This window comes from Phalacrocorax aristotelis, chromosome 8, assembly GCF_949628215.1.
Source record: "Phalacrocorax aristotelis chromosome 8, bGulAri2.1, whole genome shotgun sequence".
NCBI lineage: Eukaryota > Metazoa > Chordata > Aves > Suliformes > Phalacrocoracidae > Phalacrocorax > Phalacrocorax aristotelis.
In genome coordinates, this window is record NC_134283.1 from 30,147,714 (window position 1) to 30,174,784 (window position 27,071).

Genomic DNA, 27,071 nt, shown 5'->3' on the forward strand with positions numbered 1-27,071 from the left:
GTTTGTCTCAGCTGCCGAATTCAACCAAACTGTTAATTTTATCTGGTCTCAGAGTTTTATTTTTATGAGTGTACTTTATTGGACATTTAATTGTTAGTTTTATTAGTAGATGGCAATGCATTTATTCTACCAAAGACCTTCAAAGTGTCTGTCCTTTCAGATGGAACTGTATGAAGTGATCTGACTCAGTATGGTAGTGTTTTCCACTTTTTTTTCTTTATTGATGAAGATAGTTACAGTGGTTTGGATGAGAAATCATAGGTTCCTATGAACTAACATACCAGAATTTTGCTTAGCTCAACTGCTTAGGGTCTTTCCATTTATTTGTTTCTCTAGGCCTCCGAAACACACGGCTTTGTCTTACTGTAAGATATTTCTGAGATTTTTTTTTTTCTCCGCAAAATTAGCTTTTACTTAACATGGCTTTAAATTTAATTCATCTTTAAAACAAAAACTAAAAACTAAAAAGAGAGCTTTTTCTGTTGACAGCAAAATACTTCGCCAAAACTGTACAATCTCTGTTCTTTCAAATTAGCCAGTGCTAAAAGACGAGTGGTTACGAGTTTAGTGGAAATACATGCTCGCAGTGATTGGGAACAATTCATTAGCTAAATAGAATAGACCATAACATGAATTGGCAATAGATTTTTCACACTGTTGTCCCCCTCCACAAGTATTTATACACATTTTCTTGTCTATCACAATAAATTTTTATTAATGGTTTCAAATGTTTAGTTTATTAAATAACGATTGTTCTGGATTGTGAGCAGAATTAAACTAATGAGTAAACTAATTTGGCATGCTCTGTGGATGAAAAACCACAAGTATTTCAGTCCAGGTGAATATATCTGCTCTGCTCGGTTATTTTTAACAAAATATACTCCTTTTGTATGCCGTTATAAAGTAGGCAAGAACACAGGGAAGTAAAAATCTTTTCTAGACCTGCTTCTCTAGGTTTTAACATTAAAGTGGAAGTTCTGGAAATTACACCCAATCACAAGCTGAAGCTTAATACTTGTAAAATACTGTCTGTTGACCCTGATTTATAGATAAAGTAGTTGTCTCCTGAGTTTTCAGTAAAGTGCATTTTTTCTGTGCAGTAAATTTGCTTTTAATTAAAAACTCAACTGGCTCAAAATTAAATATATCACTGTGATAACAAGATCCATAAATTTCTGAATTCTGTGTTTTACAATAGTCCTTTTTACATCTTTCAGTTTTTATAAGTCCAACAATGTGCACCGATTCCACTATTCAAGACCAGTCAGAAAAGGATCTGTTGACCCTGAAAATGAATTTGCTGTAAGTAAATGAGCGACAGGGTGATGGATGCAGTTCTGGTAGCTGTGGCTGAATTTTGATCTAGATTCTTTCTTAGTCTCAGCTTACTCATTACAGACTTCCTAGCTTTTGGATCTGGTTTAAAAAAAATAAACAAAAGATTGCTCTATTTCAGCACAACTCCTATGTACTTGCTGTACAGCACTGTTTCAGCTGTAGGTAAAAAATATGTAGTTAAGTATGTTCAACACACTTGTGTTAAGCAGTAATTTTTCCTGGTACAGATTTTCATTGTGAAACAAGGTAACATGTAAATAAATATCAAATGGTTTGCCTATTGTAGTTTACAACACTTTTGTCAGATGCCAGCTTTGTCATCAGTCCTGTGCAATCTTGACAGACTAGAGTACTGCCTATGTCATTTTTATTCCTGTGCATAGTGGTGTAATGCTAAGAAATAAGTCATCATTGTTCAAATATTCTAGGAAACCTGCAACACCATAAGTTATTTTTCAGTGTCATACATAAAAATGTGGTAAGTTTCTATATTTTAATTTTAGAGATGTCTGGTATTTTATAGTTTGTCATGAAAACCATACCATGCAATATTTATGGCTAAAGCTGTGCTCTTGGGATACTGATGGAAAAAGGCATTTATTTTAAAACTGTACAATTTCAGTTATGTACATGCCCATTCGTAGTGTCAACAGTTTCATGTAAGGAGCTTCTTACCTGCTGTTAAATTAAATGCTTCAGATGCAAACTGTACCCTGACATACCAGCTTCGCACTGTATTATCAAGACTCATAATGCATATTGGCTTCCTCTGCAAGCTGGAGAGTTTTGAAACCATTTATGAATATACCTTGAAATGATTTTACAAAAATTAAATTGTTAATGTTTTCATTGCTTATGACAATAGATAATATGCATACTTACTTCAGATAGGTGGAAATTGGGATAGTTGGAGTATGTCTTCATTGCATTCATTATTATGTTTCTCAGTACTGGCAGTGTAGATGAGCTGATATTGTTAAAATAAGGAGCAGTAGGGTAAATGAACTAGTGGCATTTTAAAATACCCACAGCTGGTCTTGCGCAGAAAAGGAAAAAGAAAGGAAAAAAAAAAAGGTAGGAACGCTGGCAACTTCTTATAGGGCTATTGCTGCTTTTAATTGCAAAATAAGTTTAGAAAGTGGAGGGAGGAAATATCATCTGGGTAGAGGTGAGAGTAGGTCATTTAGTCACAGTCATTCAATCTGTAATGGCAAAAATAGGAATAGATACTAAAGGATTCAAGGGTAATTTTCATTTTCCTCTGCTTTGTGCAGCCTTAGTGCCTGGAGATGACCTAATCTGAAATGAGAAAAATGATTTGTGCAAAGTGCTGTGCTAGATTCATTTTGCAGTGTCCTTTTATGCAAAAATGTGCATGTTTTCCATCTATATTCTTTTCACTCTGACGTTTCTGAAGGCAGAAAAGATTAAAGTTTAAATCCTGAAGTATCATTTTCTTCCTGCTATGTTTTTTTTCATAGTCTATGTGGATTGAGAGAACATCATTTGTTACAGCATACAAACTTCCTGGAATTTTACGGTGGTTTGAGGTTGTCTCCATGTCACAGGTGTGTATTAACATGCTAAAAACTGTAAAACATATATCTCTGTGAATCCTCATGTACAAAATAATTTGTAAATTTATCACACAAGGCTATTGTTATTTACTTATTTTTATACATACAAAATTGTTATTACTTGTGTTGTATCTTGCTACTGTTGGGATCAATATATCTTGCATGTGACTTATAGTTTCAGGACCAAGTCCTAAGAAAATTGAACAAATCTGTGTTGGTGTCCTGGGTTGTACAATGTTGTTCGTATATGTGAAGTTTTATAAAACTAAAAAGACCTTTTTATAATTTTATAAGCCTTAGACATCTTTTGTTTCTTTATAGACTACAATTAGTCCTTTAGAGAATGCAATTGAGACTATGTCCACAACAAATGAAAAAATTTTGATGATGATTAACCAGTACCAGAGTGATGACAACCTTCCTATTAATCCGCTTTCTATGCTTCTGAATGGAATTGTTGATCCAGCTGTTATGGGTGGCTTTGCTAAATATGAGAAGGTAAGAGCTTTTAAGTCAATCCAAGGACAAGTTCAGACATATTATTTCATAATCTTCCAACATCCTTTGTTCAAAGTGGTAGTGGAACGTGGGCGGGGAATATGAAAGCTATAACTCCATCAATTAAAAGATCCTCATATCCTGGTCACATCTGTATTTGAAAGCAGAAAGTAGCAAACTAGAGTAACTGAAGCTCTATTAATTGCAGTTATGAGGGTTTGCATATACATGTGAGATGAGATACCCTTTTGTAATGAAATGGGCTCTCGCATATCAAAAGATTTGGTCTGGAGTAAATGAATTGAGTTTATCCTACAGTAGGTCTGGAGTATTTAAATGTGGGTTATCAATTAAACCGTCAACAGGTTTTCTCAGTAGCTGCAGCCATTCTGCATAGGAGGTTTTGTTGTTAAAAAATGGGAATACAAATAAAAACTGTTCTGGAAATACATGGAAAATGGAATGTCCTGAGGAACTGAACTGTAGAATATTCGTCCCTAAGGCCACCTTGTGAAGGTGGTGCAGGAGAGAAAGCAGGAATGTTAAAAACTTGTATAAATTTAATATAAATAATATCAATTTAAATTCTAAATTACTAATGTTTTGGATGGAAATGAATGTGGGGTTACCCCACAGCTGTAGAGCTCTATTATTTCTGCCTGCCATTTTCTGGTGAAAAAATGCTCAGTAGACTCAGCATGTCAGACAGACTCCCATAGTGCTGAAAAGATGCCACGTATATGTGTACACACATAAATTATACGCATGTTATTATATGTAAGCATGACATATTCTGGAGGAATATGATTTATGCTATGTTAGTCCTAAAGCATAATTTGTTTAGGTATTTGGCAGCCATGGACAAATAGCTACAGTCTTCTTTTGTACCTGGGGTATAAAGTCTTTGGGCAGCAAAAGGCAGTGTGTGTGCAATATCTGGCTTTGCTTATCTATGAAAGAGTTCAATTTCTTCATTGTGTAACACTGGGTAATGTCAGTAAGTAGGGTACTTGGGTGAAATGATCATTTATCAATGTAAATCATGATACTCCAACTTTGTGCCTTTGTAGTTTCAGTGTAAGCTTAATAAAACAAACAATAATTGGGTTTCACGGGGAGGGTCTCAAACTCAGGAGTGTTGGATAAGGACTCAATACATTTTTAAGAAAAAAAGAGCTCCTCAGTTCTCAGCTAATATAATAAGGAATTATCACTAGCAGCATCTGGTTAAGGAGCATGTGTATGTGTCTCTTATTCGATGCCCAATATTATGGTCACCAGCTGCAGTCAATGGAGTAATCACTGATTTCTTTCCTGTTGAAATGATGGACTGAATTTTTTTTTTGTCTAAGGCTTTCTTTACAGAAGAATATATCAGAGACCATCCAGAGGATCAAGAAAAGCTAAATAGACTCAAAGATCTAATTGCTTGGCAGGTAACTTCTTACTGACAGCAAACGTCTGAGGCTTCATCAGCTATTCCTTTTTTCTGTCCCTTTCTAGCAGGAGCACATAGCATTTAGATGATTGTGCCATTTTTTTAACCTGGTTTTGTTTTGTTTTGTGGCTGGTTCTTTTGCGCGCACGCGCGTGTGTGTGTGTTTGTTTTACTGTTTCCTCAAAGCAGGGAGGGGTAGAAGAATGAGAATATTCTTGTTACAAACTTCCTGCCTAGTTCTGTGATGAATTCATAGTAATTTTTTGAAAAGGGACTCATAGTAAGATATTCTCCTTAGACTAAACCTTCTTCTTCAGAGTACGCATAGTTGTAAAAGGACTATCTATTATCCTGTTTAGATATTAATAGGATACCTTAGAAGGAAAAAGGACTTCAACTCCTTCACTTTTAGTGTGCCTAACAGGAAACATTTATTCCATTACTAACCTACTAAGATCACTTATGAGACAGCATAGCAATAATTCTTTATCCTCTGATGTGGCATGTGACTGATAAAACATTCTTGGGTCCTTCAGATTTTTTTAAATCTGTGCCTAAACGGAAGAAATGGCTTAATTACAAAAATCACATAGTATTTCCTGAGGAGTATCATCGTTACAGTGTCCCTTAAGAGTTAGATGAAATGCTACCAAAATCAGGGGGATTACCCATATATCTCTTTATGTCCTAGGGAAAGCAGTGGGACAGAAAAGTACTTTGTAGAACACATCATTTGGAATGGTTTATCAAAAGCCCCATATAGTGGGCTACAATTATGGTTAGAAGGGCCAGGATTTCAAACTCAGGTCGTATTGCTGGAGACAAAACTGAGAGCATGACAAAAGTCATAAAGACTTCATGACTTGCTGGGGGAAAAAAAAGCATTTGGAAATGTCAGAAAGTCTCTTGGGAAATAACTCTTTCCTAGAGGTAGGTGTTTGTTGTTGTTTGGCTGGCTGGGTGGGTTGCATTAGAAACCTTAATGGAATGCTAGCTTCTTGCAGGAGTTATTTTCATGCTCAGTGACCCTTCAAGATTGCTGCTATATGTCTTTTGTGTGACAAATAGCACAGAAGACCATTAATAAGTATTTTTATGCTATATCTCCGGAGAAAAAACTGAATAATCTGCCTATACTAGCAGCACCGAGGCTGTTTTTTTTTATTATTATCATCACATTATCTTCTATATAGTGTGCATATGACAAGCCAACCAGCCTGTAAAACCCTTTTGTCCTCAGAGAGGAAAATGCACCTACAGGAGGTGGTAGCAGAAAAAACTCTATTTTTGCTGAGATTCAAGGGAAAATGGCTCTCTTTGTTGACCTAAGCACTTGTTATGATAGTGGAGGGAAGAAAAACATGACCTCAGAAATTATCAATTCTATTTGCATTATCTAGTCCAAATAGAAACTATTGCCATCAATATATGGCAAAATGAATGACAACGAGAGAAGAGACTTATGTTTTTGCGTATAGGGAGTTTGCTGAGAGACGACTAATTTCTAAGTCCTCTGACATGTAGATTATTTAAGTGAGAAAGAACTGTTTGCTGTGTAAATGAATGGGCATACTAATTGCTATATCAAGGCATAGTATAGCGATCTCCCTTTCAAGAGGGGTGTTATGAAATAGTGTGAGTTAATCTGGAATTCTACTATCAGAAGTGAGTGGCTTAAGATATTTCTTGTTGTGTTCCATGTCTCATTCTTTGTACTAGCTCACTAAAACATTCTTCCTCATTGATTTAATCGTATGCCATCTGTGTGAGATAGCTGAAGTATCCTGGGCTGCATCAAAAGAAGTGCAGCCAGCAGGTCAAGGGAGGTGATTCTGCCCCCCTACTCTGCTCTGGTGAGACCCCACCTGGAGTGCTGCATCCAGCTCTGGAGCCCTCAGCACAAGAAGGGCATGGAGCTGTTGGAGCGGATCCAGATGAGGGCTGTAAAAATTACTCAAGGGATGGAACATCTATCCTTTGAGAGAGTTGGGGTCGTTGAGCCTGGAGAAGAGAAGGCTCCAAAGAGACCTTATTGCAGCCTTCCAGTACTTAAAGGAGACTTACGAGAAAAATGGGGACAAACTGACAAACTTTTTAGCAGGGCATGTTGGGACAGGACAAGGGGTAATGGCTTTAAACTAAAAGAGGGTAGGTTTAGACTGGATATGAGGAAGAAGTTTTTTACAATGAGGTGGGTGAAACACTGGGACAGGTTGCCCAGAGAGGTGGCAGATGCCCCATCCCTGGAAACATTCCAGGTCAGGTTGGACGGGGCTCTGAGCAACCTGATCTAGTTGAAGATGTCCCAGCTCACTGCAGGGGGTTGGAGTAGATGAATTTTAAAGGTCCCTTCCAACCTAAACCATTTTATGATTCTGTGATTCTCTCTCAGTTTCATAGATGAGAAACAGCAAGAATTAACCATTTATTCCTCTCTCAGCCTTGAAATGAATCTTCCCAATAATGTTAATGGAATTTTTTGTACTGTTTTCTTAATGTTTTTGAAATGTCTTCCTGTTTCATTTTGATTCATCTCAGTTTGGTTATTAGTTTCAGTCACCAACCTTGACAGCTTTCTCCTGTATTGTTGCCCACCACAGGCTCTGTATATGGTTGCTTTCTGACCATCAGAAGTACTCAGTGGATGTAGTGGTAATAATAACTATTGACCATCTGGCATTAGGAAATAAAGTGGTAATTTATATCTATCCCTGTAAATCCCTCTAAAGGGGCTTCAATACCATGTTTTTAAAGTGATATTGAAGTTGAACTTCCATAAAATATGATCCAGTCAACGGGTGGACTGATGTATACAGTATCAAGAGTATTTACAAGGTCAGAACGCAAAAAGGAAGTGTGGAATATAAGTACATTTTACAAAAAAGCCCCAAATTTTAATGCAAAATAGCTAAAAGTCAATGTTAAAGCAGTTAGAAAGGTTACTGGCAGAAAGGCAGCTAAAGGTATGTTGCACAAATCTCATAAATCACCGTCTTCAAACACTAAAGAGTAATAAAATGTCTTTATATTTTAAAGAGAAGCACCACTAAGTTTCTCTTTGTGAATATGTTTATTATTAATTAAACAGCATGTCAAAGTGTGCTCTCCATTATCTTTGAAGATAAGATTTGGGGTTTTTTTGCTTTTACCTGGATATTATTACACTAATAGAACAGCAAAGATTATAGTAGCAATATAATAGCAAAGGAATGCATTGCATGGAAGAGGGGTTAGGAAGGTAGTATTACTATCGTATTTGCGTTAGTATAAGACTTTTAAAAATTATTATTTGGTAAGCAAGCCATTCCTTCTGACAAAGGAGAAGGATTTTTTAAGAAATTCAAGTGGAGGAGGGTATTTAATGAACGGATAGACCTTATCCTAAGGTCTTTTCCTAAGACTTTCCTAAGACCTTTTCCTAAGGTTCAAGGGAGTAGGTATCTATACTCCCCCCCCAGTTTTTAAAAACTATTGTTATGTACCTTCTTTTAACTCTAGTAGAAAGAATCAGGAATCTTAATCCCTTCGGTTATTTGTCACTGACCCCAGTCAAAGGATGAGCGGCAAAGAAGAAAAGCAAAGGGGTAAAACTGAGCAAAGTTGACTGGGTTAGTGCAGGCTGCCTGTGTTCATGGCTTGAATTGTTCATTTCTGTATTGAGGCATTATCTTAATGAAGTTTTCTTGAGGTGTGGGGAGTACAGAGAAAATCTGCAGAGTAAAGTCAAGGAGAAAGCAAGAGGTCACCTTCAATAACCAGGCATTAGCATATCAAATTGCTGCAGCAATTGTCAAAATGATCACATGGTTAAGCCTTCAGTAGATTGATTTAAACCTTTCTCAGTCACTTAATCCTCCATTTGAAAGAGAAGAGTTTGAAACCACCTGCCTGGAATCCACTCGAATATTTTTTCATCCCTACCTTCTTTCTTGTAAACTATGTCAGGCACCTTCATAAGCAGGTGCGCTGGTAGCCTAACAATTTTTTAAATTCTTGCATGGTGTGTTTAATTTCATAAGGGGTTAGCATTAAAATACATAAAAGAGAGAAAACAGTCATTATGAGGCAACAAACAACCTTCAAAAATTTACTGAGTAAGCCCATTTTTCAAGTGCCCTTTCCATCTTGTAGTTGCTGCTAAAGCTGAGATCAACTGACAAATCTGTCTGCCAGCTACAGTAAGAGTTTTTCAGTTGATTTAGCAGCTACTTTAAATGGAGCTAGAGGCGTTGTCAGGCCCAGTTTAATAGTCTCACTTTTTTCTTTCTTTTTTCCCTCTTCAAGATACCTTTCCTTGGGGCTGGAATTAAAATTCATGAAAGAAGAGTTTCTGATAATCTTCGTCCTTTCCATGACCGTATGGAGGAATGTTTCAAGCATTTAAAAGTTAAAGTGGAAAAACAATATGGAGCCAGAGAATTGGTATTGCTCTCCTTTTAACCTCTCCTGCAATTTCTTTTTACTTAATACGCATCTTCTTCTTCTAAAGAAAAACATATATGAAACTTCTGTTGCTTGTGGGTTTCCTCGTGATCTGAAGGTAGTAGGACCTGAGTTTTATAGTCAAAGAGTTGATTCAATTCTCTGACATATCAAATATTCCTCATTCTGGAAGATCAGGAGTATTTTATTATGTCTATTAAAATTGCAATTCCTTTCCGCCTTGTTAAGGAACTAAAAGCAAATTCTCATGTTTCTCCTCTTTGTAATTTTTCTTAGTGGTTTAAGGCTTTGATCTGCAATTGATGTCTCCCTGTGCTAGCCAATTCCAGCTGTGTTGTGAAGTAAAAGCTTTCATGTGTATATTACTATCAATATTAGTCAAGACCAAACTGGAATATATGGGTATTGAAGGATAACTTCTAAACACAAACTCTCCAGACAGTTCTTGAATAAAATAGTCTATCTGAGCTTGTGCAGGCCTGCAAGAATACTGTTGGCTGGTTTTTGTGCTTAAACATCAGTTGCTTTGGAAATTATTTTATGTTGTTGCTTTCAGCATTGATGATTTTATAAAAGGATTTATTTCTTCTGTTATAGGGAAAAAAGCAGCAAATTTCTAATCTAAATTTTGGATATTGTGCTGTGTTACATACCTATATGATGAAAAGTATATATTTATCTCAGTATGTTTTTCTTATTTTCAGTCCCATGCCACCATCCTTGCAATAATAAAGAGCCTGTAATCCACAATTAGCAGTCTTGCCTAATGCTTGAACCTCTTACAGATCAGCTCTTGAAAATAACAAACTTAAATTTTGCAAGAGCAGAGAATGTACTTTGTGAATGGTACTACTGCCATTTTACCACGTCTGTCTCTCTGGTGGCTGGCCTGAGCTTTTTTATTAAAAGAAAAGGAAAAAAAAAAGTTATGTAGCTATGGTGTCTTTATCACAAGATTCTGGCCATTCAAAGGGTGAACAGCATGTAAACTCATTGCAAGTAAACTCTGCAAAACACTTGAAAATAATTCTAGAAACTGCAAATGTTTCCAAGTCTTCTGCTAGACATCAGAGTCTTAGTGAGAAATTACATCAGAAGCAAAGTACTTGGGAATTTGGCATATGAAATTTCCCATCAATTTTTAATATTTTCTGGATAACCAAAACAAAACCCTGTGCTTCAATATGAAATGTTTTTTAAAAGTTGTTCATATCCTGTTTATAGGATTGAAATTGAAGTAGTGTGGAAGGGTAGTTTATGATATGGACACACTGGGAAATTCTCAAAAACCTGCCTCATATCGTGACACTGTGATGAGCTAACTATGGGGAGGCATGCTTATCCCAGGAAATACTTGGACAGGAAAAGAGAAAAGAGCCAACCGCAATCTACAATTTTAGATCCCAGAAGTCACGCCTGAAGAAAGAAAACAGTTCTAGAATTAGCCAAGAAATGCGATCCTCGTCCCTACCTTATTAACAAAAGTAACAGCAAAGCACTTGGAAAGAAGTCAGATTGTTTCTGTTAACTTTGTACCAGGCTGCAACGCCTAAATAACCATCAACATTAAGCTGAATATTTCCAATATGATAGCTAAACCTTCTTCTAGAAGATTTGGAGTGGTATCTTCTTTTTCTGCTTCCACTCCAGAACATAGCAACTTCTAGCTTTGCACAGAGATTGTGCAGCATACATGGCTTTGTGCAATATGGATACATGATCCTCCTGTTTGGCTATTAGGGAAATATTAATTTTGTCCAGTATTTGCAAACATATAAATGAAAAAGGATATGTTAATGTATAGAGATGGCAGAACCTGTTGTATTGAAGATGGAGCATGATTAGTGTCTTGGAGCAAGGACTAACTAAAGCAAGTACTTTAATGGCATGCCCCAGGTCTGTTCAAAATAAAATCAGCAGACACTGTTTCTTTTAATTTCTTTTTCAAATATGCAGTTAATTATGTCAATTGTAATTAATTAGCTACTCACTGTATCATTGAGTTTGAGAGGTCTTAGAGTGTGTCCAGAGAGAAAGAAACAATCACAGTAATTAATGGTAGCAAATAACTTAGTGTCAAATGTTAAAACATCTCTTCTATATTCAGGACCTGGTGAAGAGGGATGAAACCAAGGTTCACACAAAGTTGTTTGATAGAAAATGTTTCTTTTTTCTATCTTGTAGCCAGATTTTGATGACAAGAGAGTAGGACGGCCAAGATCAATGCTGAGATCCTATCGTCAGTTATCAGTTATTTCACTGACTTCCATGAATTCAGACTGCAGTACTCCAAACAAAATGGCTTCAGAAAGGTTGGTTATGAATACAATACAAATTTTCTTTCATTCCTGGTTTTTAACCAGTTTTATGGGATGAAACTAAAAGATTAAAAAAAAAGACATTCAATGATAAAGACCACTAGCAGTCTTTTCAGACTATGCCAAAATTATTAACTGTAGCTGTCCCTTCCTCTAGGCTTAAAGCTACAGTATTTCAACCTTAAAAGACAAAATATACTCAACTCTCACTGAAAAAAGTGGCATTTCATTTTTGGGAAACAAGTATTTTGAAGTTTAAATGGCATTTAAAAAAAAAACAAACAACTAAGATCTGTGGGTTTTTTGCAAGTTTCTCTATATAGATTTTAACTTAATTGGCATCTTTTTGTTTCTGAAAATTGGAGGGGAAGAGGACAGCCTTTATGAGATTACAAATAAGGAGGTGGAACGTTTTAGTAATGCCTGTAGTAATGTAAAATGCTTTGCCTAATATGCTTTCTTAAATGCAGTACTGGGAAACATGAAGACTTTTAATTTGAGAGAACAGCTATAGGTGTATTGGTTAGCTTTTTTATCCCAAAATTGATTTGATAAATTTATAAATTATCCTTTGGGCACATAGAACTTCTTTGCAAACAAGTTATGTATAAAGTTGATCTTGCTGAGCCGTGTTCAATTGTGATTTTTTTTTAAAACATCTGCTTTCCTTTTTTGAGTAGTTACTTTTAAAAAGTAAAAAGTCCAAAGGTGTATGACCCTAACCTGGAAGTGTTTCTTCTTAAGATACCCCTCTATTCTTGCATGTTTGGCTGCCAGTTCATTGTTTCACACTACTTACTTAAATGTTTTGAGTTGTTTAACAAAGATGCGTAGCATCACATGTTATGAGATGCTCCAGGCTGCTCTTCCTGCCCTTCAGCTTCCACTCAAGAAGGGTCTAGCACACAGGCATGATTTGTGTCATATCTGCCAGTCCCATGTCTCTAAGAAAGCAGGACACCTCTTGTGGAATCAGACAACTACACTTAAGCAGCTGAATCATGTACCTTTATTTAATTCTTATGACGTTAATTTGTTTCTAGGAAGCACGAGCCAACAAATTCACTATACTACTTGATTTATCAATTTTTATGTTGTAAAGTAAGTTCAGCCCCATATTCAATAGGCTAATTACATCAGCAGAGAAGGGTGTAAAGCCAGAACCAATTTCATATTTGGTTTTTTTTTTTAAATGAAAAATAGCCTGATTTTTAAACAATAAAAATTAGAGGAAGAGAGGAGGGAGATTTTTTTTTCATCACTGGGTATGTGTGTTGTTGTCCAATATGGTGAAACAAATAGGAGGATGCATTTAAAATCACAGAATCACAGAATGGTGACAGAAATGTGGCAATAAATAGTAATACTTTGTTCCACTGTTCTCAACAACCAAAATAGCTTGTCTTGCTTTCAGCACCATCATCACTGTGCATAAACTTGCCATATGAGCTCTAACTCTGTTTAGCTTAGGAATTCTTAAGCTAATGCACAAATCTTTAAAATGGGATTTGCACTCATGTTAATATTTTACATTCTTTGCAACATTTTAAGACAATGTCATACCACCTGAAAGCATCTTATTTGTATCTACAGTTGCCAGCTGAAGCACATCATCCACTTTCTGCCAGCAGTTTGCAAGGCTGCATAGAAAGTCAAAGGAAACGATGACCTGCATTTATATTTCATGGTGAAATGACATCAGAATGCGAGTGGCTTTTGAAATATCACTCAGCAACTTGTACTTTTTTCTTTTGCTGCTGCAGCTTTGATCTGGAAGTAGTGCTACCAAAGCAAGTGAAAGCAGAATCAGAGGAGACTGCTCTGCCAATTAATCCTCACCCTGAAGTAAAGATGAGAAGGTCCAAAAAAAGAACAAAAAGAAGCAGTGTGGTGTTTGCTGATGAGAAGACAGCACCTGATATTTCTACCTCTGACATGAAATGTGTATGTTGCTGATTTACAGTAGTATTTTATAACCTGTAAGAAAGAGAATGTTACTCCTTTGCTTAGGAATAGAAAAATATATCACATAGAACTCTAGCTGTCATAAAGGGAAATATGCAGTATGCAGAGATGATCTGCCCTGCCATGATGAAACCTGTGAGATGGTGAGGAGGAAGCAAATCGGTGGAAAATCAGAATATCTCTACTTGCTCATGATGACAGATAATATAGCCCTGAAGTGGAAAATTCTGAAGCTTGGTTAGCTTAAAATGGAGTACTATATTGGGAGGGTTAAGCTAGCTTTCCCATGGAGAGGCAATTGACTGTGCTGACATTTTGTGGCAGCTCCTTGCAGTCAGGGCTATTTCAAAAGTGATGAGCCCTGTACATTTTGTACCTAGTTATGGAACGCACAGCTGTTAGAAAATTGCAAGATTGCAAACAGTGTTCCTGTTTGCCGAAGTTTGGAAGCACTGGCATCTCTCGCTCCATAGATCATCTGAGTGCTTTTGTTGCTCTGGTAGATCATTAGAATGACTTATGTAACTTACAGTGTGCTGCTTTTTTTTTTTTTTTTTTAAATAGTTAAACTCTCAGAAGACTTTTCTGCTTTTTGTATAAAAAGAAATAAATTTTAAAAATTGAAAAATGTCCTCTTGATACAAGCCCTGTGTAAATTAAAATGTCAGGCAATAACAGATTGTTGAATAAAAGGAGAGAGCGTAAGTTATTTGATGAGAAGTTTTTGGAGGAATCCTCAAAGGCAAAGTGAATTCAGTAGAAAGCTGAGATTCTTTTGAGAAACAAGGAGCAACTTATGGAGGATTATGATTGTCTTACACTACATGTCCTCATGCAAAAGAGAGATATAAAGCACAGTCGTGCTCTGAGAAGCATTAATGTAACAAAACCAAGTAACACTTTTGTGTTTTGATTAAATTAGGTGACACATACACCTAACTGTGGGAGTCTCAGAACATACTGAGTTACAGGATTTTCTTTTGCTTCAGGAAAATAGTGACAAGCCTCGCTGCAGCTGAGCTGGCTATGTTAATGCAATAGGGAAAAATGTTTTCAAAACTTCATTTTACTTTGCAGATCACAGTCAGAGCTGGCTGATGGTATTATTCCAAAGACATGGTAGGAATACCATCCTACAGTTCCAGATTACAGAATCTCTTCTAGCTAGCTTTTTTAGAGTAATGTTTTTTCTATGTGGAATGAGAAGTATTTATCTAACTATAAATCATCTGCAAAATCGTTACATGTTTTTAGCTCGTGTATAATATTATATGTGTACTCAATTCTACTGCTTCTAATTACTTTTATTGTTTACTCAGCAAACAATCCCATGAAGAACTCAGGCTAGACATGTTTGTTTTCTTTTCTCCTTTTCACAAAATATTATTTTGCTTAGATCTTTGTTGCTCATATCTCAGTTCATCATTAATGTTGGTTTTTTGTTTTTTTTTTTTAATTAAACAGTTGTCAAGGAAATACGAGTTCATGAGTGACACCAACCTCTCAGAACATATAGTGGCACCTCAGAAAACATCTGTCCTCAAGCAGATGAGTTCTGTTAGTCGTTCTATGCCAACTATCCCAGGTAAGCTGCTTACAGTAAGACAAGAGTTCTGTGCTTCTTTATTGCTGTGTTAAGAAAACACAGCAATAAAGGTTTTGCTCCAAGCGGAACAGGTAGCGCTCTCTGTGTGGCCCTGTGCCTCTGAGTCAAGGATCACAGTTTAAGTGTGTATTGTGCATGCGAGGCTGGGCTGCTACTACTGCTTGATAACTTTGTGCTGCCTAGTGCTAACATGCAAATTCTAAAAGTGTTACTTCTGGAGCTCCTAATTTTGCTTCCTTGTATAGCGTGGGCATTCCCCCTGCCTTGAAAGTGCAAGGATCTTATTCATCTTCCTTGCTTTGTAGGGTCTCGCTTGCAGAAGCAAGGGCTTCTGCAATTCTGCCCTCACAGCTGAGGGCAGCATTTGAAACAGGAAGAAATGCTGTGTACTTTGCTTTGGCAGATGAATATCCCCAAACGTTGCCCCGTAGTATGGTTTCAACTTCTGCTTTTTATGTTAGAGAGGAATAACATAAGCTTCCCTCACAGCAAGAGGAAGGGAAACGAGGTAACATAACTGCCCATCAGAAAGACTGACAGTTGCATGATAGGGAAGGGGAAAGTGTAACTGAAGGTGGAGCGCATTTCCAGGCTAGGGTATATAGAGAAAATGCGTCCCATTTCAATATTCTTGACCCCCTGCTTCTTCCACAGCACATCCCATTTCTTAGCCTGCACTTCATCTGTTCTCATTGTTCCTGTCTTCCCAGATGCATGTAACAGATATTTAGCACAGCACAACAGACTGTCGTGGCCCACTTCTTTTTCATGTATTTTTTTCTTCTTTGACCGGATTGGTTCATTTTTTTCCACTCTTCACTTTCCATGTAATGAAGTTTAGTGCTTCCCTATTACTTATTTTTGTATTCTAAGGATATAGTTAGATAAAAATGTCTCATTTGTTTCTCATAATTGCAGTACTTCATTATTTTGAATTCTGCTTTGTTTTACACTCTGACTCTTTTTTTGTTTTGTTTTGTTTTGTTATGTTTCTATTCTAAGGATTAACTCTGTCCGTCAGCTCTGTGACACCTGATGAAACAGTTGCATCACATAGGTTGAGTCAACCAGTGTTTCCTTCCACCTCAGATGGTGACAAGAAAACCTCCAAAAAAAAGAAAGTGAACCAGTTATTTAAAACAATGGTAAGTTTTGTGTGTTTATGGGGAAAAAAGAAAGTGTTACCCCTTCAAAAGTTCTATGCTCTGAAAATTAAGTCATTTTAAAATACCATAAGATCATAAGTCAAACCCTTACTTCTGGTTTTTTTTTTTTTCCTTACTTCTTTGCTCAGAGAGAGGAGTGGAAGCTCTAGGGGGAGGCAAAAATTTGCCCCTACCTGTACTTTCTGGAGTACAATATACATCTGTGTGTTTAACAGGAAGGCTCAGATGTGCAGTTCTGCATCTGTACCGCAAGAGGTCTCATTTGACCTACTAATTTTCTCTGATTTACTTTACATAACATTTGCTTTCCACTTTTGTTAATAATTATTTCTTGTTCGATTTAATTACACTGGGCAGTTAGCACTAGCATCAGAGTAAGGGAAGCATAGCGTAACTGCCACAACATGCACAGTGAGTCAATTTCTGATGTCAAAGATGCTGATTGGAAAGTAGAAATTGGCTTACACTAGAGTCATTAATGTTGCTCAAAACAAGTTGCCTTCCTTTAAAGTAGAAAACCTTTCACTGATTTCTGTGGAAATTTCACAAAATTAAGTGTGTTGAATTTTAATGTAGTGTTTGAGAGAAAAAAAATGTATAGTCAGTGCAGATATTAAGATTCAAATGTTTTAAAGTTTTCTTATTTTTTCAGGTAGTGGGAGGGTGACATTTAATGCTGGCAGCTACTGATATGCATACTGCATAAGCATTCTGTGATCCTTGTAGTATTTTACATGTCAACTCTTCGGTGATCTTTCAAAGCAAAGGTTAATTTTTTATTTTTTTAGATTTAGGTTTCATATTTTTCTGGTGGAAACAAGAATAACCTATTAATTTGAAGTCTGTAGGATTTCACTTATATTCAGTTTATTACATACTTGTTCTTTTCAGACCCAGGAGAAACAGCATTTCACCATTACCTCATCCACTCACAGTTAAACCTAAATAGCATATAAAACAAGGAGGACCAAAGGTCCTTTTTTAGAAGTCTGAAAAAGGGCTGAATAAAGCCAAAAATCCATTTGCATAGTGCTTCGCAGCATGATTAGAATCATGTGGACAGGTTTAAATACAGGTTTATGGTTTTGGAGGATAGAGAAATTAATTCAAAATATCCAGGATTTGGTCAACATCCCTTTTCTCTAGCCACAGCTTAAGGCCACAAGCTAGTAATTAATATACATATTGCTGAATCCAAGACAGCAGTCATTTTAATGTATGGCACTCTGTTCCCCTCTTTTTTGCAGCGCATTTCCAAAGTTCTGGAAGATGGAAAGCAGTCTGTGGAACACCATTTCAAATCTTCATCTACAGATCTGTAATTCATTCCATTACATGACTCTACTTTTCAACTGAAAATAATTAAATATACATATATATCCTATTTTAGAACACTGTCAACCCTAAAGAAAGGGACTGATAACTAATGGCTAATAGAGAATATGATCAAGTTACTTGCAATACAGATATAGGAATAACATATGAAGAAAATACCACAGGATGTGCCTGCTAGGATATGGAACAGAAGTTTATTGAGCCTCAGGTTACACAGGTCAAAGGACATTGTGTGTTCCCTGGTGACAAAACGTATTTCTAGGAAGAGGGATGTATTAAAAGGCCATCTGCAGTGCTTTTACTATGTGATGTAAGTTGGATTCTGTTCTTTTCAAAGAGCATAGAAGTTATCGTTCTGTGTAGCTTGTATAGAGACACTCCAGCTATCTTTAAACTATTGCTGGCAGTGTAGTCAAGGCAACAGATGGCTCAGCACAAAATAGCCACTGACAATTTACTCTGTGGCAGTAGTTGGATTTACAGTCCTCAGGTCCTTCTGCTGCTCCCACCACACTGCTCTGTATCCTCAATCTTTCTCAGGGTGATGTCCATGACGGTGAGACCATATGCCCGAGTTATTTTCAGAACAGCGGCTATTACATTGAAAACATGTGCGGAAGTTTATTTACACGTGTACAAATTGATATTACATCCAGCACTATAATAAACAAAGCTCCATTGTCTGCTGTTCATCAATAAAATGTTAAAAATTTGTTTTATTTGCCTTGAACCTTTCTCCCAGAAATCTCTAGGTATCATCATATATAAGGTAATACTTTCTTACTGAGAGCAAATGGAATTTTACAAGTCCAAGTCTTCTGCTTTCCAAATTGATTTCCTGTGTCTCTCCAGCTCATGAGGTAGAGTTGGAAGATAATGCCTTATTGGCATGAAGCTAGGCAGCACTGCAGGTCAGCATCTCGGGGGAGGTGGGGTGGGGGGCATTTATTATCTGTCAGTTCTTTCTAAAGGCAAGTATGTTATCCAAATATAAAGGTTTCTAAAAGGCGAATAATTGATTTCCTTCAAACTTTCAAAATCGCTTTGTTTCAGACACCTACATAAGTTTATATTCATTAAATAAAATATGACCACTTATGGTGTTGTGGATGGGCGAGAGCCGCCTTGTTGCTGTTTGTATGGATATGGGAAAGACAAAGAGGTTAAAATTATTCCTTGCTGAGTGGTTGAATAAATGGAAAGGCATCTTCAGTTTGTTATAAGCCTAACTATTTCTATAAACACTTCTATGTTCAGCATGAATAGTTTATTTAATGAATTTAGACTCTCTTTACCAGTTGTCAGTGTGAAGCTGTTTTCTGCAGGAAATAATTAGTGATTGTTTTTTTGTGAGAAGTTTGAAATGTTTACAGTTGGAATTAACACTGCGCCAAGTACTTCTTTTCACTAGAATAACCATAGGCAGCAAGACAAAATGGGTCCAGTTTTAACACCAACTACAATGTCAGCATGGATGCTGATAGACTTTTTGTTTTATTTGCTTTTCACAGCAGATGATACTGCTTCCGAGGAAGCACAGAGGAAGAAGGCTTTTCTAGGAAAAAACCCTCAGTTCAATAGAGTAGATTGTCTTTGAGTGGGAGAAGATGGAAGGCTGAGGCGTGCATGTTTTGCATCTTGCTAACCTGGGGGAAGAAGGAGGAGGGCACCTGGGTTGTCCTTCAATATTATTTGCAGATACATTGAAGAAATATTGATATCACAAAATAAAAAGTATTTTAAAAGAAAAGGTTTGGTTCTACTGGAAGCAAGTAAGGAAAGGATGATCTAGCAACTGCTTATTCTTCGTAAAGATAACTGTTAAAGGTTATCTTTTGCTTATTGTATTTTGCAGCTATGTTTTCATGTGAGAGTGGAATAAGAGTTTTAGCTCAAGCTATTACTATAAATTATAATTAAAGGACTGTGATTCATAATTAAAAAGTACAAAGCATGGAAGGGAAGGAAGAGCCCAGAAACAAATACCTGGAAGGCAGGAGCACAATGTCCAGAGGAAGTTGAGTGTTTAGCTAGTTGTTCAAGATTCATGCTTGTGTTTTTCTCAGGTTTTAGTATCATTTTTGATGAAGAGTTTAGATTTGCACTTAATTTACCAAATATCAGCAAAAATATTATTAGCTGTCCCGCATCACAGGTTGTCCTCTTCTTGCCAGCCCAGTTTTGGATCTGTTTCAAGCCTGAAATCATGTAAATGAACTCTGAGCAGCAAAGCAACATTAACAAAGAAAAAATAACTGCCAAGGACAGGGCATACATTGAACTGGGATTTTAAGTATATTTGGACAACAAGCTCCAGCCATTCACAAGTTTCCAGAAGCTCTGGATACTGATATTTCGTCCAAATGAACAAATAGTGATGTCCTGGGATAGTAAAGTGCGAGTATGGCAGTCTGGCAACATTAGTTTACAAAAGTAAATCAGCACTGATTATTGTCATTTCTGTCACAAGCTAAACAGGCTTTTATTTCATGTGTGCAAAGGAAGATATATTCAGGCGGCACAGAACCTGTGTATTTGACTTTCTTTGATGTGAAGAACAGAGGGCAGAAATTTACGCCACGATAGAGTCAGGCTTTGGCTGCTCCCCTGGGGAATTAATGGAGCAGGGGTAGCTTCACCTGTAATGCGTATAGCCCTACCACCGCTCACCATGCGAGGTCAGAGAAGCATTTCTGGACACAACAATGTTTTCATGTGCTTTTGGCATCAAAGTTTATTTCACTGCTCTTGGACATTTTGGATAGGCTGCACAGTAACAGTCTGGCTTTCTGGACTGCATGGCCCTAAGATAATGATTGGGTAGTGTGAGCCTGTAATAAATGACGTTTAGCATGGGGTAGGAAAGACTGCATGTGGAGGTAAGATTTTTATGTGCTGACCTGTAGAAAGCTGTTATGCTGCAACAGTGTAAGATGCATTTAAGCTGTATGCCATGTATGTTCAGTTAGCCAGATGTCTGAATTTTAGGCACAGGCACCTGGGCTTTATCTCTCATGGAGTGCAATGCTACTTTACTAGTAATCGTCCAGCTCCAGAAGAGCTACAGTGTCAATGCAATATAAGGTCTGGTCATAGACGGCAAATGTTAGCATTCTGTTAAATCAAGTTATTCTCAGGTATTCTTTACCTAACTTGGGTATCCAACTTGCCCTTGTTTGGGCCACGATGATGCTGTCCAAGTCCTCATTATGAAATCATGGCTTAATTTTTCATTTTGGTGGAGAATTTATTGCTCTTAAAATTCCAATAAAAATTAGCTGGGGTGACCTATAGGAAGGTGTTCAGAGTACAAGTCAATAAGGATCAAGTTTCTAAGCAGGAAGAGTTTCATTAAAGATTTTACGAACCTGAGGAATACATTGTGTTCTTGAACTAAGAATTAATGTTTGATAGACCTGTGTATTTGCTGCAAGTACTGCTTGACATTGAACTTTTTATCTGTAAAACATGTGGTCTGTAATCTTTTTTATTAGACAGTGGAAATTTTGGGTGAGTAGAATCATAGAGTGGTTTGGGTTGGAAGAGACGTTAAAGATCATCTGGTCCCAACCCCCAGTGGGGGTAATGGGTGCCACGGTGGTTATTCTGTATGGAGTCCACAGACACAGTGTGATGATCATTTGATCTCTGCTTTCATTTTCCTTGTTGATATTGTTTGGCCTGGCTTTTGGCTTTTTTTCCAGTTTTCAGATTTGTTTGATCAAGTTTCTGACCTTTCTTTAAAGACTGTCCTTTTCCAGGCTCGTAGTTGATAGAAGGTCACAAAAAACAAGGTAAATTAACTCAAACCAATATGCCAAACTACAGGCAGTACGACACTGTGTAAGCAGATTTTTCTGGATGTATTACTAACGCATCATATGAACGGTAGCCTTAGCAGCGCAGAAGACTCTAAGAGTCTGGAATATGTCCAATCTCATCACATTTAAATTGAAGGAACCTTGTGTTATCCTGCTTTCTGAAGAAAAGAACTCGTATAACTGACATGGTGGACTATTCTGCTTTCTGTATGAGATTTGAGATCCAGAGGAAGTTTGCTCCCACAATTACTGATACAAAGAAGCTGTAATGGAATAACAGTGGAAAATTTTCCTCAGTCTGGAGGACATCAAGTAGCCAGAGTGGTAAGGAGGAATTTTTAGGACCAGCTACTGTATTCTGCTTGGTGTTTTCAGCCAGCATCCATTTTACTGTAAAAACTGGCTGAAGAGCAGTTCCTAACTGGCAAAAAGCAATAAGCCTGTGCCAAGCACTTGTCACAGCTGTTAGAAGGACAGGGAATGGGTAGACAGGTTAATGCTTTTGTGTCATGTTACTAAAGTTACAGAAATTTCAATGACAAAATGGATTCAGAGGTCGGGTTGCTCTCTTTGACCCATTTGATATTCACAGCTGTTGTTTGGCTGCTTGCTTCATTGCTAGTGGCAACGATGGAGCAGACTTCCATTCAAAATGAGTTGAAGGTATGTGCAAGGAATCCTGCAGAAAAAAATATGGAATGGTGATGGGAAACTGCTGAGGAAGTGAAGTGGACTTTGAGGGTTTGACCTGATCAGTTTGAATATGAAGTCTCTTAGCAGTTCAACAGCTGATGGCTGATAAATCACATCACGTACAGTCTATACCCAGAGTCATAATGAGATTTTTACATTGATTGCACTAATGAGCATAAATATCTGCTTTGAAGTAGGATAAATCCACAAGTATTTTATTGTACTTACAACTATAGAGATTCTGAATCAAAACTGCTCACTGCTATCACAGTACTGCAGCAGCTGTATCATGTCTGGCTGATTATCAAGGATTTTTTATTTCCACCCAAGTAAAATCAATGGAAGCATCTTTGAAATAATGATATAAGTTAAATCATAAAAGCTAGTCAAGCTCCGAGGTAGGTCTCTTCCACCCTGATCTGGGGAGGAGGGCACTTTTAAACAAGAAAATCTGTTAAATGTGCTTTTAAAATAGCAAGGTAGGACAGAAGAAGATGGTGTTGTTATTATTAAATCTGGTTTCTGTTTAAGTCAGCTGAGGTCCAGGAGTTTTGTTTAAAGCCATCTACTCACATAACTCTATACTAACTTGCTCTTCCACTTTAAATTATTTTAGCTTAGCTGTCATGCAGAGACCAAAAGACTCTTTTTTGTTCCAGCTGCAGTGCAATACTGTTTAACAAAAGGATCATTTATCCCAGAGACTGGTTCTGTATATGCCGACCTCAATGGGAATCATCTGGATCTAGGGCATTCTGTTTAAAACAACAGCACAGGTCAATCTTCCAGAGTGTGGGAAGATAAAAGGAATAACTTAGGCAAACACAGGATCCTTCTCATGTCTAAATTGAGATAATTCAGCCAGTTTAAAGCCAAGTTGTCTTTTGCATCATTCCTTTTTTTAAAACCATTTCTGAGGAGGGAGGAAAAATAAACAGTTTAAGGATCCTTTCCCTCATTAATTTCTGGAGGCGGATATGTGCATCTTGTTAGGTAAATCCTTTTTTCAAAGGAATATGTATGCCTCCATGAGAAAAGCTTGCAACCATCTCTGATCCTGGATGCCTTGGAGTAGTCACTAGTATTATAGTATTTACTTATATTTCCCTCCAGAACAGAGTTCCTACTTGCTCTTGGGCATTCAAGGTCCTTTTGAGAGGGAACATTGAGCAACGTTCCAGGGGCTGCCCTCAGCTGTAAGGACTTCAGTATTGGCAATATTTACTGCTGTGGGGTGAGGAGAGTAGTTACTCTTTATTGACTCAGTCTGTAATTTTCTATTCTGATTTGCTATCATGATGCAGTGTGTGCTAAAGATTAACACTGTAAACGAATAATTGCTCTGCAAACAAACCCAGGTAGGCCATGGATTTCATAAACTTTAAAATGTTAGGTAACTTTAATCATGGTTTTAAAGTGAGGACAGTTTGATCTGATTGGGTTTTGGATAGAATTATCCCTTTTCAATGCAGCTTTTGTCTTCCAGGGTAGCAGAAAGCTCGGCGGTGCCATGAGTGATCTTTCATACGGCTGACCCTAGAACTAGTGAGCCGCTGTGAGTGTCTGTGCTTTAACAAATGTAGTTTCTGTGTTAATGATTTTTTTCATTAAATATTAGCGTGTACTGCAGCTCCATATGCCCCATTATGCATGTGGGTATTCAGCCTGCATTTACTAATAGGTTAATGTGGGAGCTATGAAGGACCTGTCATTCACAGATAACACTTCATAGGCCTTCCCATTGACTTGAATTAGTTCGGCTGATGGTAGGTGGCTGTTGATGGTGTTACAACGGGTTTAAGTGGCAATTGATTCAGAAGACACAGGAAAGGTGATGGGAATCAGAAATCAGCCAGAAAACAGTAATTTAATGTATCTATGCCCTGAGTTGGCAGGCCAGCAGCCAGAAAAAGACACTTAGCTAGCTGTAGTAGTAAGAATCTTGTACTGTTGTAACAAGAAAAAGTCTAAAAAACCTCCATGTTTGGCAGGTATTTTGAGAGAAGATTTTCCCCAGAATGTTTGCTTGTACCTTTTTATATATAAGAAAACATCTCTGGATAGAGTTGCTTCAGATGCAGTTCTTTTAGCCAGGAATATTACATTTTATCGTAAAGCACGTTATGGTTGGATACCTGGATTCTACAAATACTGAGGAATGTCAAGTCTACCACATGACTTCAGTTGCTTTGACACACTCAGCAGTGCTTCAGTAGTGCTTTGACACACTCAATAATACTAATGCACAGTGCCTTAATTTGTATAATCTTTCTTAACAACTGCATTTAGACTTCTTTCACAGGACAAGAAAACAGTACTGTTGGAGATCAGTACTGCAAAACAAAGGAGCAAAGGAAACAAACCTAAAAGAAAGACGTAAGTCCCTAAACTTACCAAATTTCTTCACAGAATTTCAAAGCAAACAAAGGATTCTAATATGAAAAAGTTAAAAATGTTTACATATAACTTTGGTTATTTTTACAGATCCCAGAATTATAAATCTAGATCGACATAGTATTGCTAAGGGGACAGAGATCACGCCAGTGTAAGAACTTGTTACTAAATTCTCTCTAGGCCGGATCTGGACTAATTCGATACATTTTCAAAAACTGTCACTAGAGGGTGATAAGTAGTTGCAATACTTTGCCCGTATACTAGAACTCAGACTACTGATCTGTCTACCCAGATACCGGAAAAAGCAAAGTGGAGCAACTGGAAGTGCAAGGATTATAAAACTGTATATCATCCTACTCACAAGTTAGATGATCTTAGCTTACTGCAGTTAAACCCTGGTTACATTAAAACAACCTTAAGTTTATCTATGACCGGGTGTGTTCATAAAGCTGTTCACTGCACTTAAAATTGTACCAATTCACTTATCAGTTTTCGTTGCTAATTAATTTTCCCCAAGTGTTTGTGTTGTACAAGTACCAAAGGGTGTAGAACACTGTGAACAAAACAAAACAAAACAAAAAGTTACGTTTTCTGAAAAATCCTTGGTTTTAAAACATTTTTTCAATGAGATCTCCATTTAAATTTCTGAGTGGGAGGAACTGATTTAGCCATATAAGCAAATACCTTGATGATGAAATCTGACTGAAACAGAAGTATTAGCATGTTACTATTTTTTACTTTGTAAAAATCCTGTTGTGCATCTCATTGAAATGCACAAGAATTTAAACTTTGAAGGGTTTTGGAAAGGTGTATAGCTTAATTTCCTTGGTCATACAGCACTGCGTCTGATTTTAGCACTGTTTATTTCTAGTATAAACAAACATTTAGTGGCAGGCAAAGAAGAATAACCAGGTAATCTAAAAGAGGCAAGCATTTCAGCTGTTTGGAAGCTGGTAGTAGCAGTGAGGTTGCCAAAGTATGATTGATTGAAGTATCTATATTTGTACTAATTTCCCATAATTCAGAGACACCTCATATTCTAACATGAGAGGAATTTGTTGCAGAATCTCTCCGTGTCTGGTTTGGACTTGAGATATCCCTCTGTTGCAGGGCTGAGTATGTCTGTGTATCTCAATGCAGAAGATCCCATGGGAGCCATAGGCAGCCAAATGGAGGCTATAGATTCCTGGCCTGCCTATGGCCTGTCATGACTCATACATGAGTCAGGGGACACCTAATCCCCTCTACCATATTATATGTTGGCAAGATGGTGGAAGGCCTTTGTTGAAGCAGGAGTTACGACTGCTTTTATTATCATAGTTCTCATGGTCAGAAAGCAGCTACTAGCCCTTGTAAGGTTTTACAGTCTTCCAAAACCCCAGTTATAAAGTTGCTTTAAAATTCCACAGTGGTTTTGCTCTGAAAGACTTAAAAAACCTAAGGGCATTGTAGCATTGCAGTATTTATGGCACAGATCCAAATGATATTACCCTTTCCATTAATGTAATGTTCAACCTGCATTTCTAGAAATAAAGCTTAGTTCCCTTGTTTTGCAATACTGAATTTTACTATTCCTATGCTTTTGTAATCACCTTGAGATGACATTGTTTTGTTTGCTACACCTTGTTTCTTCTGATGGTGTGGTTTATTTTGTGCATACAATGGGCAGATGATTACTGGAATAAAATGCGAAGACTTCTACAAGTAATCTACTAGGCAATTGAGAATATAGATAATTTGTCATTATGTGAGAATGTTTTATCAATGGTTACTGAATTGTTTCTGAATTCAGTGTGTGAATTGTTTGAAATGAGGTGGGTTGCTTGGTATGCTGAGTTGTAGATGAACTCTTTTCTTTTCAAAACAATTTTTCTCTCTTCTTTGTGACCACATGAATAGCTTGTGTGAACTTCTCTTCAGCAAGGTATTCAGCTGTGCTAATGCAGCAGGACTGGGGTTATGCATGGTGTTAACAGTACAGCCTAAAGCTCCATGTTCATTAAAAATGCATCTCTGCACCGTGGGATTATCTGGCAGTATGTATCATATGAAAAGTGAAAACAATCAATTTGTTTTCTGACTAATTAGCTAAAATACATGATGCAGAGTGCTTTATGTTGTCTGTCTGAGGCACAAATGATATGCGGTATGTTATAAGGTTTGCCAGGATGAAGTTACTACTACAAAATTTTGAACCTGAGTCATTAGAGTGGGTTTTTGCACTATGTTGTGCTTTGCATCATGCAGGCATGGTGCTTTCAATGTAAATTCTCCAAAACTGTCACACTGTGAAACAGCATGATGACCTTAAAGTGCTTGTGAGACCAGCAGGTATTTATTTTGCTTTATCTTTCCAAACAATCCAGTTAAGAAGGCAGTTAGGAGTATCTCAGCCAAAATATTACAAAAGCATACAAAGAGTTCCCCATATTATTCTCTACCTTTTGACCCCCGTGCTTTTGCTTTCTACTGTGTGCTG

The 27,071-nt window shown here is 37.1% G+C and overlaps 1 protein-coding gene across 1 annotated transcript in view; it reads left to right on the forward strand.

The window, feature by feature from the left end:
* DOCK2 (dedicator of cytokinesis 2) overlaps nucleotides 1-18,895 on the forward strand; it is a 214,020-nt gene extending 195,125 nt beyond the window's left edge. Inside the window, exons 43-52 of the mRNA XM_075102170.1 lie at nucleotides 1,218-1,302; nucleotides 2,820-2,906; nucleotides 3,237-3,413; nucleotides 4,766-4,849; nucleotides 9,136-9,273; nucleotides 11,479-11,606; nucleotides 13,376-13,556; nucleotides 15,042-15,162; nucleotides 16,186-16,328; nucleotides 17,597-18,895. Coding sequence (XP_074958271.1) covers nucleotides 1,218-1,302; nucleotides 2,820-2,906; nucleotides 3,237-3,413; nucleotides 4,766-4,849; nucleotides 9,136-9,273; nucleotides 11,479-11,606; nucleotides 13,376-13,556; nucleotides 15,042-15,162; nucleotides 16,186-16,328; nucleotides 17,597-17,671 — 1,219 coding nt within the window. The 3' untranslated portion in view covers nucleotides 17,672-18,895. The remainder of the gene's footprint in view (nucleotides 1-1,217; nucleotides 1,303-2,819; nucleotides 2,907-3,236; nucleotides 3,414-4,765; nucleotides 4,850-9,135; nucleotides 9,274-11,478; nucleotides 11,607-13,375; nucleotides 13,557-15,041; nucleotides 15,163-16,185; nucleotides 16,329-17,596) is intronic.
* Nucleotides 18,896-27,071: the final 8,176 nt, after the last annotated feature.